General features: G+C 40.0%; 1 protein-coding gene across 3 annotated transcripts; it reads right to left on the minus strand.

Moving 5' to 3' along the window:
• Positions 1 to 6,668: 6,668 nt before the first annotated feature.
• Positions 6,669 to 18,133, minus strand: chsy3 (chondroitin sulfate synthase 3). Of its 3 annotated transcripts, XM_044173372.1 has the most exons (5): positions 17,670 to 18,133; positions 17,542 to 17,634; positions 17,215 to 17,510; positions 14,953 to 15,236; positions 6,669 to 11,333 (listed from the first exon to the last, which is right to left on the minus strand). In XM_044173372.1, the coding sequence occupies exons 1-5, from the start codon at positions 17,789 to 17,791 to the stop codon at positions 9,762 to 9,764; spliced, it is 2,367 nt and encodes a 788-aa protein (XP_044029307.1). In that variant the 5' UTR covers positions 17,792 to 18,133; the 3' UTR covers positions 6,669 to 9,761. The 3 variants fall into 3 exon arrangements, with proteins under 3 accessions (XP_044029307.1, XP_044029305.1, XP_044029306.1); XM_044173370.1 differs by adding an exon at positions 12,364 to 12,390 and having other exon boundaries at positions 17,215 to 18,129; XM_044173371.1 differs by having other exon boundaries at positions 17,215 to 18,126.
• Between the last annotated feature and the right edge of the window lie 56 nt (positions 18,134 to 18,189).

Below are 18,189 nucleotides of genomic sequence, written 5' to 3' on the forward strand. Positions count from 1 at the left end.
TAAATAGTACTACTCTCTTAATTGCACAGTTTGAAACTGCAAATCAAATACATAAGGAAATAAAATAAGTAAATAAGTTACAAAAAATATATAAATATCAAAGCGAGGATGAAGAGTATGGATGATCTAGTTAGCTTGGCAAATTATAATATAAATCAATTAAATTAATTTTAATTTTACAATACAACGAAATATTTACAAATAAATGGATAATCAATCTATAAATATATCTGATTTGATTAATTGATTATTTAACTAGACAAAACAACCAATAGCTAAATAAAATAAAATAAAAATGTAATTGATTCAGAGCTTTAACAACATAATTTTAAAATTGAGACCAAAGAAGGGAATTTAAAAAAAAAATAATTACATTTTGTAATTGGTGCATCAATTGGGTCACCATTTGAGCTGTTCAGTGGCCAACAGATTGCACTAAACAGCTTACAGGTGTGAAAAAGTGAAATTGTGTGTGAAGTAAGGTGTTGCATTTCATGCTCAGCAACCCCATGTAAAACAAAATGTCATTCTGACGGAATCACTGTAGAATTTTTCATTATTTCTGCAGCAAATCAATGACAATATTGTGGCGGTTAGTGGACTCTGCAAGAAGGGCCATAGTCAAGATTTTAGAAATAGCTACTGAGGCCATGAGTCCCTCCACCCCCAAGACACCAAAAAGAAAGTCTCTATAACATCTTCCTTATTTGGATTAAATTATATATTCTGCAAATGTATTCCAATATTCCAATATAAACACATCTGAAGCTTGTCAAAGGCTGGATAATGAGTTAATAATTAGAATCAGGTGTGTTAGAGTGGGGAGATAGCTAAAACATGCATGGCAGTAGCTCTCCAGGAGCAGGGTTGATGACTACTGATATAAGATGTTCATTTTGCATCACCCAGGTCTTGAACCCACAACCTTTGTCAATAATGGCACATTGCAATCACTTTCAGCTACCCGCAGAGACAGGAAACTTGGAGGTGGCTTCACACTAAGACTTAACCAACAGGGTTGCAATAACGGCTTAAGGGCAGATTTCAAACTAGTGTCAAAAATTCAGTTATCAAGACAAAATTCTGAGAAGTGTGGACTTCATCTAGACAACATAACGATTTCTGTAATATATTTTTTACAAAGATTGATTGCTCCATAAATGACAAACTGATGTTTAAATATGCTCTATTTCTATTGACTGCAATGGTTTACATAAGAATAGAATTCAAAATACAGTCAAAAATTCTGTTTTTGAGATACAATTTAGAAATTTACCACACTACATCTAACATAACAAAATGTTGTAATTTTTTTCATAAACATCAGAGATTAATTTTATTGAGAATTTGCAGTAGCTGTTTACCGTACTGTTCACGGTAAAACATTTTGATGCACTGTGGGCTCAATTTTTTAAATTTCAAAAATCTCTGTGGTGGACAGTCTGAAGATGCAGTGTGGTAAATTTGGTGTTGATTGCGTAAAAAATGTGGGAGGAAATAGGTTTAATTACTTTTATGGTTTTGGAGGAAAAAAAAGTGATGGACTTCATAATTCCTGGCATCTCAAAGCATGTGAACTATTCTGCTCAACTGTCAAAGTTTTAAACTTTAGACAGGACTATTGGCCCACAATTCCTGTTGAGGATGTTTGGCATGGGACTGGACCTATGTGCAAAATTTTGTTTACTTTCACGCATGGGAAGGCAGATTTCCTAGGAAGACGAAGAATAACATTGGCAATTCCAAGATGGACTGGCAACAGAGATGCCCGGCCCCAAATTAAAGCCACATTGACAGATTCCAAGCAGATGGTGAGAATGGATGCTTGTTTCTTATTTAATTGTCAAGAAGCACTTGAAAACACACCAAGTGCACATCCACGAATTGCGACATTGTGAGCAAGTAGGACTTGGACATTTGTGGATTTGAACCCTGTAACTTTGCATCCCCAGAGAAGACAACTTACTGACTGCACCACTGGGGTGACATTACTTCCGTAAATGTTGGCAGCATTTGAATGAAGTTTTGTGGAGATATGGACGTTAATTGACTTCTGAACCGTAGGTTGCAGTGAGGGAAACTTTTATCACACTTCAGTGATTTTTTGAAGTTTGGCATGTGAAATGTTTAGAAATGTACATTTGTTGTAATAAGCCACGCCCATTTTAATAAATCATTACCAAATTGTATGCATCAACTGAGTCATGACCTTATATCAAGCAAACCAAATTTCGTACAAATCCTTGCAGCCAATTATAAACTTTTTTGCAATTGTGGCGCTTCCTAGTGGCATAATATCCCAGGACTGCTCAGCAAAGTTCAGAACTAGCATCCAAATATGTGAAAGAAGTTTAGTTACAATAGCTTAAGACAATTTATGAGCATTTATGTAAAATTGAACTTTAAAAATGTATAATTTCAAAACCGTATGGAATACCAAAACTACGAAAAACAAGTTTTGTCCGGATTGCTCCAGATATACTATGTGAAAATTTTGATGCCGATTGCTCAAAATATGTAGGAGTAGCGAAAAAACAGATTTGGACAAAATTCAAAATGGCGGAAAATATATCCAGGTGCAAATGGGCGTGGCTTATATGGATAGATTCGCCTGGATCCACAGAATCCAGGAAAAAAAGTATTTTGTTTCTGAGAGTTACGGTTTCACTGGGTCAGAAGTTTATCATAAGGGTGTGTCTGTCTTCATTTTTGCTGTTTGATTACAGAAACATTCGAGATTATACATACATCGAAATCTGATGGATGGATCGTTATGGGATAAAACTCAGATTAAATTTAATGTGCAAATTGGCCTACTACTACAATCCAAAACCTGTTTCATATGTAAAAATGGATCCACAAATGCATAAATATTACTTTACATGTATTTGTTGTGGTGAAATGATTTACATTTGTAAAACCTATATCATTTTTATGTGAAATTAAAATACATTTTTACAGGGTACGTTATGCATATTTGCAAATCGCTCTGTATTTTTATGGGTATGACATTACACACAAATTAAAAAATACATGTTTGTGCATAGAGAAATATTTGTGGGTCATGGTATACATTTGAATTGTGGATTGTCTTCTGTGGGTTACAACTAATAAAGTCCAACAAAAATTTCCATAGCCGTGCGTTCTACATAACAGAGATCACGCCTGGTGGAGACCACCACAGCTGGGAGACCCAGACTGCTTAATCTCACTTTCTCAATCTCCAGACCATGAGACGCCGCCCAAAAATCAGACGCGAAAGGATGGCGCCCCCTGCCTGATGCAGGATCCGGTATAGGCCACAGACCTGCCACTGGCCGGACCAGGCCTGGGAACCACCTTGCACCTGGGCTCTCCGGCGCCACAACTATCACGGATTCCTGACTCCTGACTCTGTGAGAACAACGATGAGACTGCCTACAGGGAGGAGGTCCAGCACCTGGCCACATGGTGCTCTGACAATAACTTGCTCCTTAATACCTCCAAGACAAAGGAGCTCATTGTGGACTGCAGGAAGGAGACAGGAGGCACACATGACCCCATCCACATTAACAGGATGGCTGTTGAGCGTGTTTCCAGCTTCTAGTCCCTGGAGACCCATATTTTGGAGAATCTGTCCTGGACCACCAACACCTCCTGCCTGGTCAGGCTTCCTGCAGAGCCTGCAGCATTCTTAAGGACTCCTCTCACCCTGCCCAGAGACTTTCTCCCCTGCCATCCAGCAGGTGCCTCAAGACAAGGATCAGCAGACTGAGAAACATCTTTTGTCCGAGAGCTGTCTTCCTACTGAACTCTGCCCCTGCTGATTCCACTGTCCCCTCATATACCTTAACTTAAATGCTGCTATATTGAAATTGTTTTTGCTACATGTACCACATGTTCATTTGCACTACCGGACTATTTATTTATACATATACTGCATCATTTGCACTCCAGTACTATGTACTGAATACTGTAATAACTCAACTACTGCACTGTTAACTATTTCCATAAATTGCACTACTTAATATTCATTGCACTACTGTTCTGCCCAGTCCAATTCATTATTGTACATATCCATCAGTACACTTCTGTTTATAGTAATGCCATTTGTATAAAATGTCCATAGTGCCACTTGTAAAATATTTTCATAATATTGCTCTATCCTGCACATACTTTATAACCTGCACTTGCTTATTGCACTTCTGATTAGACCTAAACCTAAACCTAGCATTCATTGGGGCTGTCCAGTCACGCAGAGCAAAGGAGAAGATGGGTGTTATCTTGGGGTCACACAGGGGCGTGGTTTGCCACAAGGCTGGCTGCGGAGGCTTGTGGTCAAGTCCCTGGAGGGAGTGAGGGAGGGTGGTTGGGGAGGCAGCAGGGTATTCATCCTCTCTAAAGCAGATTTGAAGAGGCCAGGGAGGTCGTCGAGGGGGTAACGGGTCCGGTAGGTGACTCATCATCATCTTTGAAGAGGGAAGCAGGGTCTTCCTCCTCAAAAACGCGGCGGTCATCCTCCTCATCGTAGTCCTCATCATCCTCCTCGTCGTGCAGTTCATTGAGTCTGTTAGCTCCCTCCAAGCTAGTCTGGCTTTGGAGGAGCTAACAGACTCAATGAACTGCACGTGCCGTTTGCGCTATTCCCGGGAGAGCGCAAGACAGGCGACGCAGGAGTCGGCCTCAGCCTGGTGCTGCCGATCCGGGGAGAGGAAGGAGGACTGGTGGGAGTCGGCAGGTACCATAGGCGAGGAACATGAAGCACAAAGCTTGGAAGACATGATGACTAGCCAAAAAATAACTGCGACACCAGATGGTGACACTTGCAGGTGATGGTAAGATCTCAAGGTGGCTGAGTAAAAAAGGGAGACGAGCAATGCTTGCACTGGGGCTTTATGGGGAAGGGTACTAACGCATGACTGGGCAGTGAGTGCAAAAAGTTTTCCTCTCCTCCTCCTGCCGAGGCAGAGCCTTGAGAGGGTATAGCAAAGCCTGTTAGAGGGCGCAGCATGTACGATATAGAACTAACCTCTTTAAATGTATCCTCAGCTCAGAAGTTCCTCTGAAAAAAAAAAACCTCCATCCCTGTCCATCACTTGTATGCCTTCTTCCCGGCCTTACTCACTTCTTGTATCCAAGGCCATAGAGCTTCTCTAGCCTGTTTATCTACTGTAGTTAAATCTTCAGTAAAGCAAACTCCCACTTCCTTGCATGTTTCCAACTCCTTGGTCATTCTCCAGATCCCTTCTCTGTGTTGACGTTTGACAAATTGGATAATGACCTGGCGTGTTCTCTTCTCCTCCTGTCCACCCGATGAATAGTGTCTATCTCCTCCATGTTCTGTGCCCATTGTGGTGTGATCTTCTTGAGTAGGTTAATAGTACATTATCCTTGTTGCTAGCTTTAGTGTTTGTCATTATTTCTTGGTCTTTTTTCCTGGATTTTTCCTTTTCTTTCTTTGACTTTCAAAATCGTAAGCCAAAACTTCTGTGAGGGGAAATAGTACACTACTTTTTGCTAGCAATCCCTCAATGCAATGCACATTTGATAGATGCGAAAATTACAATCGCGCAAAGTCACACCTGTCAGTGATGATACAAAATTATGATAATCAATTCTCAATATAATGCTCACTATAAACTATGTAAAGGATAATGCCCGATGAGGTGTCCATTATCAGGAATTAATGGATGACGGGGAGGCCAGAACCGTCCAACGCCGCTTATACCAAAGTGACTTGCCAAAGAAAAAAAAAACAAGACCATTAATTCATATTTTCATGTGTTTTGCAATCAAAATATAAAGTTTTTCATAAGCCATAACTCTGTTTCCCTGGTAACAAAAGGGACTTTGACTAATACCTGGAATCATTACCATCCCATAAGGTTCTTATGCAATGGAAACGTTGTTCACTACTACCGGAAAGCTAATGTTGTGCTAGCAAGCTAACATTACGCTAGAACGATTCAAAGTCAATAACAGTGCATACGGTTGACAAACAGAAAATACAATTTGACAGTATGTTTAACGACAAGACTAGCTAGCTATCCAGCCATGTCATTATCCCCAAATCAATATCAAGATTTTCACAAACAAATGATAGGCCATGTGTACTGTCAGCCACAGCCTGAAGTAGCGAGTTGAATAGCGAATGAGATGTGAGATGATCGCTTATATGATACAAAGTATCAGTAAGTTCAGAGGGGCAGTGCACTTCTTGCAGCTTGTGTTACAGTTGCTATCCTGTGGCACTGAAGGAACACACTCAGTGTTGTAAATAAGATATTCAGATTATTAGAACGGTGTACAGACATTTTCACTGGCACTACTTAGTAGGTGTCCATTATCAGGAATTAATGAACAGCCTGCAGCCAATAAGAATTGAGTGTTCACCCAGACTATGCTATAGTTTTTATTATGTAGGTTATTGTGTTCAGTCTACTGTGAAAATTGTTGATTTTAGCATGCCATAGTGGCTTTTGAATAACAGAAGATGCACCATAACTTTGAATGGGCTGATTTAAGCATATTAAAGAGTCTTTGACTATAAGCTTTTACTCTGAAGTTGTGAATAATGTTCTTATACTCAAACATGCACAGATTTATCAAACAATATTGTTACACCAATTCGGCTTCTTGCATAGAATAAAAGCAAAGACAGACAGCTTATAAAAGCACTGACACAAATATCTGTTTAAACATTTATTATAAATTATCAGTTGTTACTATAGCAGTTGTTATTGCTAGCAGACTTTAAAGCCATTATGCTTGGCAACAAAACCATAAAGTTACTCTTGACAGAATCTATGCAAATGATTATTATTACAGTAGCCTGATGTTATAATTATGAGATAAAGATCTTGTAATTCTAAAATTGTTTTCTTGTTATTATTACATCTCCAATTGTTTCTGCAATATGCTTCTGTAAAAATGTACAGATTTTTTTATGGATTCTAGTGCCATGAATCTGTCATCACTCACTGTAGAGCATTCAGTTCTTTAAAAAACATAAAAAGTAACGGTTATATGGTACTTTACAGGTAAATGTTCCGATTACATAATTACCAATTTATTTACCTACATAACTGAGCTCTGTTCACCAACTATCATTTAAAGATAGCCTGATGATCACACTCACTAATTTTAGGAAATACCAGGCGAATTCAAAGCTGTTTTGCCAGTTTGTTCCAACTATTATTTACCAGATTATTCTTTTTCACTTTTCATTCCTTTTCAATAGGCATTAGGTACCATATCAGTTAAAGCAAAAGGCTGCAATGCACTGGGTGGTAAGATGTGGTCCTAAGGAAGAAGTGTGAATGTCATAATCTCTACGGCAGTAAGAAATAAATAATATAATAACAATTAATTACAGTCTAGGAGAAGCCATAAAGTAATGGCTAAGAAAATGTCCTTTGCTTAGCTCAATAATGTCCTTTGGAAGATACTGTAGAACTGAATGACACAAAAAAACATTTGCACCATAGCTATCTGAATGTAACATGAGAGGAACTGGCCCTACTCAAACCAGGTCTTGGGTCCAAACTCCAAAGTCCACCATGATTCCAGTCCATTCAGACTGTAATCGCTACAGGTGTTAGGTCTGTCCAGAAGTTTGACTGGAACTGACAAGACCAGAGATGACCCAACATTTTGATGACATGACATCCTGCATCATCACTCAGCCAATCAAAATGCAACTACTTTCTCGAGTGAAGCTTCATTATGTTAGAGATTGTCTGATTGTGCCTGTGACTTTAATGGGGTCAGTATGCTTCAAATTAAGTTTTTGTTGGATCATCGAACAGCATCTGAAATCCTCTCTCTCTACACTTTTCCAGCAGTAGCATTGTGGGTCTGTGTCCGACAATTTTTGTAACTTTTCAACTTGACAGTCCGACAATCACACATTTGCTTAAATTTTACAAATGCCATCATGATGAATACTATGCACCTTGTAAACATTCTATTGGCAGTCCTCTAGTTACATTTTGATTAATGGCAGGAAACACACTCAAGATAGTAGTAAACTGCTGAATCCCCATGGTTTTGCATTAATAAAAACAAGGTAAACAAACGATGCCTACCATAGGTAAGATAGAAAACAACTGGACTTGAGAGTGGAAATTAGAGAAATAGCTGAACAACAGGCTAACTAGGCAGGGACAGTACCCACACAGCCTCAGCTTCAGGTCTGCAAAGGGGGTCAACTCCCACTTTCTCACACACAAACACACATACAGATTGTGAAATGCAGCAGACAATGCTGCTCAACAGCCATACACAGTATTTAATTCATTGGTTAACAGAGTTGCAAGCGGTGATTCTGCTGTGTACTTAAACCTGCAACACATTAAAGCAGCACTTTGTGTAAAACTAAAATATAATATTTTTTCCTTTTATTTTTTATTTCTTGCCATGATTACACATTACTTGAAATCGCCCGTCAGGGATTATGGACATAGCTTGTTCTTTGGGTCATTTTCTTTTAAGAGCTGAAGTGAACAGTACAATGTCCAATGCAGCAACTATCAGCTAATTTGTATTTAGTCAGTGGTTTTTCCAGCTGGTTTGGAACTGGATAAGGTAGTAGACACTGTTTTACGCAGGCTTCCAACAAATTGGGTGCAGCAATTCAAGATTTGGTTGTGTTCTTGTACTATTTCCTCTGGATCCCTTCAAGGTTGTCTGCCTACTGTCAAGTCAGTTCGGATGTGGGGTAGGGCTGGGTATCGGTACTCGATACCTTTAAAAGGTATCGACCGAAATAACCCAGTACCAAGTAGTATCGAAACGTCTCCAGTTAAACGATACCTGCATTTGACCCTTTTTGTACCCCGATCTAGAAAAAAAAAAGACTATTTGCATGGTTTTGCTCGCAGCCAATCACTGCAAGCATTCTTCGATTTAATGTGACGTGTGATTGGCCCACTATCGCAGCTACGTACAGCAGCAATATACAGCGGGCTGCCACCGTGCTGCCCCTCCACACATACAGAGCACTTCTTCTCCTTGTTCTCCGGCGGGCTGGACCCGGACCCAGCTCCGGACCAGTGTGTGGCAGTCTGCCTTGCGGACACCTGGCACAGGCAGGCCAGGCAGGAGGGACAGCGACAGCCGAAGAGATCGGCGTGTTAATCGAGGAAACTTCAGCTCACAATCCGCTGTATCAGCAGCACCGCTGGCTTTGCGTTTGTTTTTTTGCAGTTGGTTTGTAAAACAGACACAACCAGAGCTATGCATAGCCTAATACAACCTCTATGCTTGACTCAAACTGTTAACTTATATCCTTCAGAATTAACAATTCCCATTACTCAAAACTGTGATAAACAAGGCTGGTTTGTTGTGCTGGCTCTCTACAGTTATGTCTTTCATGAAAATCGAATTAAAGAACACTTTCAAAATGTATTTGTGTAAAAATCAATTGGATGGGGAGGAGTGGTGGCATTTTACGCAACTGAATGCTTCCATTCACATGATGAGTATCAATTGAAGTACTCTATTGCTATCAGTATCACTTTAAGGGTACTGGTTTTGGTACTGGTATTGAAATTTTTTAAACGATAGCCAGCTCTAATGTGGGGTCTTGTGTGGTTTGAAATGGTTAGGTCCAGCTCCGTTTTGGATAGGATAGTCTTGGGTCCTTTCTGGGTCAAATCTTCCGGCATACGAAGCCCTCTGATCCACAGTCACACTACAACACATACACACAGTCCATCGCTGTCTGCATTAAAGCAGAACTGAGGTAAACTTGCATGGAGGAGTCCAGGGGGACTGGAATTTCAGGATGAAGTTCTGTTATACCCTTCCTCAATGTGTTTCTCCAGCCACAGCTCTGCTAACTGCATTGTTGATGCAAACGTGCTTGCTCTTGACCGAAGGCACATTTTGTGTTGCTTCTGGTCAAGACTTGTGTTGCAGTCGACAGGATGATAAATGTGGACAATTCCTGGTTCTTGACTGCGTAACACTTTTAAACCAGAATTAATAACTTTTGTGAACAAGTCTACGTCTTCCAATCCCCAGCCAAGGATTGAGGTGTCAAAACCTCCGGCTTTCACTAAATCACTCTTGAAAACACAGGTGATTCCAAAGCCATAATCTCGCCAGAAACCACTTTTTTTGGTGAGCACAAATTTGTTTTCTCTTGGGGCCTTCTCAGAATACACTATCTTAGGGTTGTACTGACTAAAGACAACAGGGAAATAGACCTGTATCCCTTGGACAGTATTGTCTCTACAGCGTTGCAAGGCATCAACACTAAAGATAAGATCAACATCGCAGAAGAAGAGTAGAGTGTCATTATCAAGCTGTGAGGAGCCCAGCTCCAGAGCCAGTCCTCGTGAAAAGTTGCCTGTCATGGGGATTACGGACAGGTCAGCTTTGGGATACCTCCCGTAGTAGAATTTGATTAACTGAATGTGTTTTCCTCTGTTTTGATTGCTCTCATTGTCCACCAGAATGATGGAGAGCTTAACATTTTGTTTAGGTATCAAACACATTTTCTCAAAGTTCTCCATAAAGCGGACAAAGGTGTCGTAGCGACCAGACAATGGGACAAGAATGTTGACCTTTCTCTGGCTTTGCTTCCACATTTCCCTGGTTGATTCATAAACCTGGAAAGGAGACAAGAACTTCAGAGAATTGGATAGGAAAGACAGGGATTGGGATTCAGAGTTGATGGCAGCCACAAGTTCAGCCACATTTAACTCTTCAGTTTCAGTAAAGAAGGGTCGGCTAAAGGACTGCTGAAGGTAAGTGTGCCGCCTCACAGGCACTGTTATTTTGCGTCCTTTATGTTTCTTGTATAGAAGCAGTATGTCTAAGATGTATTCTGCACCATGCATTGGATCCACTCTATAGTAGCCATACTGAATCTCTTTAAAGTCAATTACACGGCCACGTGTTTTCGAATTCTCATTAATCATTTCCATGACCTGGAGTATAATGTCTTCTAGTGCAGTCCGAAACAAGTTCCCAAGGCTTTGCCGAGCCATCTTGTTCTCAACAGCAGAATAAATATGGCGGCCTGTCAGGAAATCCCACTCAATGACATAATTTCTCTCATTGGGCTGATAGAGCATGTAGGAAGGTGGGGACCCCAGCTGTTGGTCCTCCCACAGTACTTTTGTATCACTGAGGTAACTCATAATCAGGCCTTCACGGTGGAGCAGGATGGTGCGGTAACGAAGCCTTGAGATCTCACGGCTCAGCATGAAGCCGTGGAGCCGGTACTGGTAGGCAGGCTTTTTGTTGGGGTGGAGTGTAATGGCATTGTGGATCTTGCTACTGCGAAGTTCTTCAATGAAACCTTGAAGCTTGTGTTCATAGTTCTCATAGAAGAGCTGCTGCATCTGTGGAAAGAGTTGCAACACCATGAGAAGAGCATGGACAATGTCCAAGTACAAGTACAACACCCTCACCTCCTTTTACCATTTGCCACCTTGATCAAATTAGACTAACTGTGCATTTAATCAAAATGTTCTTTTCATTACAGATTTACTGCAAACTGAGCTGTAGACAGTATTTTACTGACCAATATATTGAAAAGTCTTTTCTACTATGTGGGCAGCAAGCTTGAAATAGAGGAAGATGCATTCAAGAGTGCAGGCCATATGAGGGGGAAAATTACATCATTACACAGACTTAAAGTAAAAAAGCATGAACCGGTTAAAAAAGTAATCCAGATTAACACAAATTGTAAAATTTAATAGTTTGAATTTTAAAATAAAGTGTAACTTACTAATACTGGTTTATTGCAACTTGGATCTTACTGTCATAGGTTTGGCCATTAGGTCTATTGGTAATAATAATATTGTACACGCCACATTAACTGCTGGAGATCTGGAAACATGGTGACATAGCTGAAAAGAAATCAGAAACCTTCAGTCAGACGATCAGACAGGATGGAAACAAACTTCCAGGTTAGTCAAACTTATTTCAAAAGGAATGAAAGGTGAACAGTCAAAATATCACTCAAACTGTCCAATCATCCATCACATTATACAGACCCACTTCCTGCTTCAACTTTGACCAACTGTACTTACTGTAGTTGTGTGCACACAGTTTTCCTGTACAATTTTGGCTTGCTCACTTTCAGTTTTACCTAAAAATACAGTGGTTTAGAATAGATAATCTGGTGAGTCTGACTGCTTGTGTTTTTTGCCCTGCTCGACTTTGGTGTAGCGATGTCACCATGTTCTCAGATCTCAGCAAATAACCAAACCACAATTTCCAGCAGATGTGGCTGTGTAGCGTTCCAGCTCCATCGCAGTGGCTGGAAACATTCCGCTGCCATTCTAGCCCGCTCGCCAATGTCCAATGTGGAACGTCTTTGTCACGGCTCACAGGCAGCCCTTTTTTCCACTCCAAAATGTTACCCACCCATCTTTTAAGGAGCAGAACGTGTCTCTGAAATGTGAAAGTCACTTGTGAATGTATATTAATGCCTAAATTCACTGACAATCCACTAAAAATATATATTTAATGTGTTACTGACTTTATCGTTACGTACATACAGCAAAATGATTTATTTATTTATCTATTTTTGTTATTAATAATTTTGAATACATTTACTTTATAACAGGACAAAAAGACACAACATAGACAATTATGCACACTCACATGGAAAATCCATTCTAACTAGGATGGTATGGGGAGGGTGGTGGGAGGGTACAAGGATACATACAAATACAGCAAAACTAGTTTTTCTTGTTGGTTTCTGTCACTTCTGAAGTCAGTGAAGCTTTATTTGTACTATTAGTACTTTATTACAACTATTGAAATGTTCAGCTCTTTATTTATGCATGTATTTTTCTTTTTTATACTTTTTAAAATATTGAGCTTTTAACAGGTCAATGGAGCAATCCTCCTTTTTGATATCTTTTACAGTTTTTAAATGATCACAGTTTAAGTTTTATGCTTTTTTTCAGTCCTTTTCTGAGTTTATAATGGGTGTGTATTTAGTGAGCAAGAGTTGATGACACCATTGCTAGAGGGGCAGCTGTAAAAGCTTCTTAAAAATTTCTGTTCAACTTGCTCTCAATGCCCACACTGACTGTAATGATAATTTGGCTCTGACACTAGTAAAAACACAAATGTGTCCACTTTTAAAACTGTGATTTCTCTGTAATTTTTAACTTTATCCACACAAACAAATCCACAGAAATGCCCTCCGGTGCTGACGGTGAGGTCATTTCACAAATATAACCAACAGTTTAAGCTTTTTTGATGGGAACTTCTACAGATTTCTCTCTCTCTCTATCTCAATGACAGACCACTTTACCCAGTAAATTCAAAATTCAAATCTACCTCTTATGTCTGTCTTTCTCTCTCTGTCTCTTTTTGTCTGTCTGTCTGTCTGTCTGTCTCTCTCACTCTCCCTGTCTGTCTCTTTCTCTCCTCTTCAACAAACTCAATTTCTACTACTCCTACATCCATTTAGCTACAGAAACCATTCAAATATCAACATGTTCCGCTCTTTAAAGAGCAACTAAACACCCAAACTTTTTTCAGCTGAAGACCAATGTAAATGGGTAATTAGTAGTGTTGTTGATGGATTCAGGTCCAAATCTTGACATTTTAGTGCAAAGTATTTGAATTCTACACGTTGTGTTATAAATATGCATAGCGACTCCCCTCTACAGGTTGAAACCAGGCTATTGCAATTGAATTTTGCTATTGGCTGATCTGGAGGCAGGTGACATATATGGTGGTAGCCCCCCCCCCCAAAAATACACCAGGCTCACGAAACTCAGATCAAACTATCAAACTAGGCAGTGCTGATCAAATAGGAATCAAGATTCTGTTACTGCGTTGCCTACTTCCCGCCACAAATGTTTTCAGAAACACATTTTATTGTTGTGTTTAGCTGTAATTTGAGAAAGTTTGTGACCAGGCCACCATTTTTTTTCCTGCTTGAAAACAGACCATGCACCACCTCAACTTGCATTAGTTGTTCAGCGCTACGAAATGTCACTCGTCGTTGCTCTGATTGGTTGTAGGTCTATCAAATTTTTTCCATCTTTATGGGGACATCCACACACATCTACTGGTTCTTCTGTTTGTGGGGACTTCCACACACAAAAACAGTTTTTTTCTATCTTTGCGGGGATTTACACACACACACACAAACTGGTTTTGCTATCTTTGTAGGGACTTTTGTGGGAATTTGTACTACTTTCAACAATTTATTACAACAGAAGTGAAAACCATTGGCAATATTACAGTAACTTCCAGCTTTTCTGGCAATGTATTTCAGCTCTTAGCTTCTTTAGGTAATGCATTCTTCTTCCGTGTGTTTTTCGATCTACTACTACTTGCATATTTTCAGTTACAGAAACCATTCAAATGTTAAAACTTGCTCTTTAAGGCTGCTCCTATTCAATGCTTTTCTACCATTAATAGTTTTTAAAATATTGTACTTTTTTTTCAACAATTTATAGAAGTAAAAACCATTGACAATATGACAATTTAGCTTCCAGCTTTTCTAGCAATGTATTTCAGCTCTTAAGTTCTTTAGGTAATGGTAGGTAATGCAGTTCCGCTTCCAATTCTGGCAATTCCTCTTCTGTATGTTTTTCGGTCGACTAATACTTCTGCATACTTTCAGCTAAAGACACAATTCAAATATAAAAATGTTATGCTCTTTAAGAACATTAATGTTTCTATTAAACTTTTCAACTTAACTTTTCAACTCCCAATTCTACCAGTTTTACATTTCAGCTTCCAGGTTTTTGAGCAGTCTAGTGCAATACATATGAGCTTTCAGATTTTTCAGGCAAATTCATTTCAGATTTCTGCGTTTTCAGCAATGTCTTGCAATTTATTTCAGCTGTCAGCATTCACACACATTTTCTAGTTAATACCTGAATTCCCACAGAACTCATCCAATTCCCCCACTGTCATTGAATACAGACTCCGTGATATTCCAGGAACCTGAAAGAACAGAAAGCAGATTGACTTAGTCCGTACCTCATAAGACCATACACATTGTGTTCCACCAAAGCGTCGCACACAGCGGCCCACTTCCACATCCTCGTGGGTGGTGTACATCTCCCTCAGACAGGTATTGATGTGAGGGACCATCCTGCGTAGCACTTCTCTACTGAAGATCATCCCAGGGCCTCCCATGCAGAAGTTCTCTCCGGGCTCTAGGGCCAGTCTGCCCAACTCCTCAGCCATGCCCAGGCCTGTCTGGCCGAGGTAAAGGGGCTTGCTGCTGTTCAGCGACCGCAGGAACAACTCCAGCTTCTCACCTGGTAGAGGGTGAAGAGGGAGAAATTAGATGGGCTCTTTAATAATACAGTCATCCTGGGCTGGGTAAGGTTTGAAATTTATGGAAAATGTATTCTTTTTTTGATATATTACTTTGCTTAGTATAAACATGTTTTTCTACCAAAAACTTTTTATTAATTTTATAAAGCTAGCCATACTTATCAAATCCATCAGTGTGTAATGTTACTTTAAAAAAGGCAAAAATAAACTAAAGTATAAAACTGACAAAATGATGATATATTGCTATTATGTTATTTATTTATTGTGTCATGCACATACAAGTTCCCAGCCCACATGGACTTATAAGACACCAACAATTTCCACTGCAGTGGTGAAACATTTGTCAGATATGAACATAACTTCTTACATTACACTGGAGAACTTTGTCTTCTGTCCCAGGCTCTACAAATAAAATCAGCCACACAAAAGGTTCCCTTCCTAAAACAAAAGTCAAGTTTCTTATAATCATTCATCAGAGGAACTCATCAGAAATGAAGGACATTTTACTAAAAAGAGTAGCCCATAAATCATCATATAATGAGCAATAAAACATGAAATGAACTTCATCCTCAGTCTAACCTAAATCACATAAACAAAGTATTTTCTCTTCAGGGAGACCAGTAAACCTGCATGTTTCAATAGCTAATGGTAATGTACCTGAACGTAGCACACAGAGATCTTTGACTTATAATGAAATTTAGGAAATAATTTAATGCCAACTTAAAGTACTCACCAGGTTTCATTACTTAGCGCTATTGAAGTTATTTCATTACTACTAAAAAAGTATTGAGATTCCATATCCATAATGAGATAAACTCATTTAAAATTAAAATAAAAAATCGAATCAAACTGTGGGTCTTATTTTCGTAGTTCTTGCCATCATTTCTATTAACTATGATAACATTGTCCTCACTAAGGTAATTGCTGAGATCTGGGAACATGGCGACATCACTACAACATAGTCTGACAGGGCAAGAAACTGAGCAGTAAATCCACCCAAAACATCCGTAAGAATCCCTCATTGCATAGGAAAACTCAACTCTACAAACACAACTAAAGTACAGTAGGTCAACGTTGAAGCAGGAAGTGGGTCTGTAAACTGCAGTGGATGTTGGTGAACATGTGGCCATGTTCCCAGATCTCATCAAATAACTTTTTAAGTACAATGGTATTATTACCAGTGGGACGGATGGCCACAACTACAAAAATAAGACCGAAGTTGTTATAGAACAGAATTATCCTTTAAGCATGGCTGGATTAACCAATGCATGCCTAAGGGTAAAAATGAGCTGTGGACCCCTACTGACCGTGTGTTTGCTGTAATTTGGTTAAACACATTTTGGAATAAGTAAACCATGTAAATTTTGACACAGAGCCCCTCTACAACATAGGCAATTATGCAAAACTGTGGAAGCACAGTATGGACTTCTGGCACAACTTCACCTACTTCCAAGGTGCATGGAGAATGGAAATAGTCTGAAAAGGTCAAAACTCCAGCAGCAGTTGTAGTATAGACAACAACTTTATTGTCAGACTGACGCGTTTCAGTTTGTGGCTTTTATCAGGGTCATGATGCACAATCATTAACGTTTGGCCCCCGAGGGTCTGATGCTTCAGGACAGGGTCAGATTGCTAAATCATCCCTGCCTTTAAGATTAGTTAAAATGAGGTTAAGAATTTGGTAAGGGTTTGAAATACAGAGTTACAAATACAATTCTTTTTTTAAAAGCCACCATAGTTCATTACAATAGTCCACAATTTTTCATATAGGCTATTTTTGACTATAGCAACATAATCTCCTCGTGAATATGTATTTAAAAAACTATAAATTCGGACTATGGGAATCACTATGCATCATGAATTTAAGTAGGTCTACTTCAGAAAGCTGTATTTCTCTCACTCTGACACACACACACACACACACACACACACACTAGCCGTCAGTTTAGGAATAATCACCTCTTATGTAAACGTCATCATCTGCCCTCATGAACCACTCGTATTTATCCAGGTAGTGGTCGTGGATGTACTTCAGCATCATGAATGACTTCTTCTGTGGCGGGTAGGAGTCATCCACACCTGCCAGCGAAACCACAGGGACAGGGATGGGCACGTGGACTGTGCCAGAGCCAGCGCTCGAGAAAAACTCCACCTTCCCGGGTATGGAACTCACCCAGGTCTTGTACGCAGCCACGGCGCGAGACCGAAGATATTTTTTTGCTGTCATCACGCCGACATAGACGAAATGCTTTGGTCTGCTTATGGGTCTCCCGGTATCTCCGCTACTGTTCCCCGTACTGAATATCCTGTCCTCCTCTTGACTTAACTGCGGGCTGTGCCGGTCTTTGATAGCCGCGGTGTGCCCGAGGATGGCAGGACCTTTACCAACGGAAGAGTCACTATAGTACAAACACGCGGGAGATTTTTTCCTTTTACTTTCCAGAACCTGAGGTACGATGAGCCAAGAGGACGCGGTGAATCCGAGAAAGACGCCGAAAATCACGGTCGTCCACGGTCTCCTTGATTTCAGAGCCATTGCTGTTTACCTTACGATGAGTTTAGCTCGGCGGTGATGCACGAATGCTGCCGTTGTCTGGGGAGGTGCCGCCGTATATGGGCATCATAAATCTCTGTAGAGCATTATAGGTGTCCTACCTGATGTGAAAAAATACACTTTCCACCTCTGGTAGCATGATTTTTTGGCGGCCAAACAGACATGTTTCCCCTTCTGAATAGTCTGATACATACTCCAAACTCGCCTATCCCATTTGAAACTGTAGCCTATCTCAAACTAACCCAGTCGAGAGGGGTCTGTCTGCGGACTGCAAGAGGGGGGCGTAACTTGAAGTTGTCTAAATCACACAGAACCACACGAGATGTCAAAACGAGATGTCAAAACGAACGGTAGATGCACTAAAACCCTGGTGGGAAAAG

The sequence above is a fragment of the Siniperca chuatsi genome, linkage group LG18 (assembly GCF_020085105.1).
Source record: "Siniperca chuatsi isolate FFG_IHB_CAS linkage group LG18, ASM2008510v1, whole genome shotgun sequence".
Lineage (NCBI taxonomy): Eukaryota > Metazoa > Chordata > Actinopteri > Centrarchiformes > Sinipercidae > Siniperca > Siniperca chuatsi.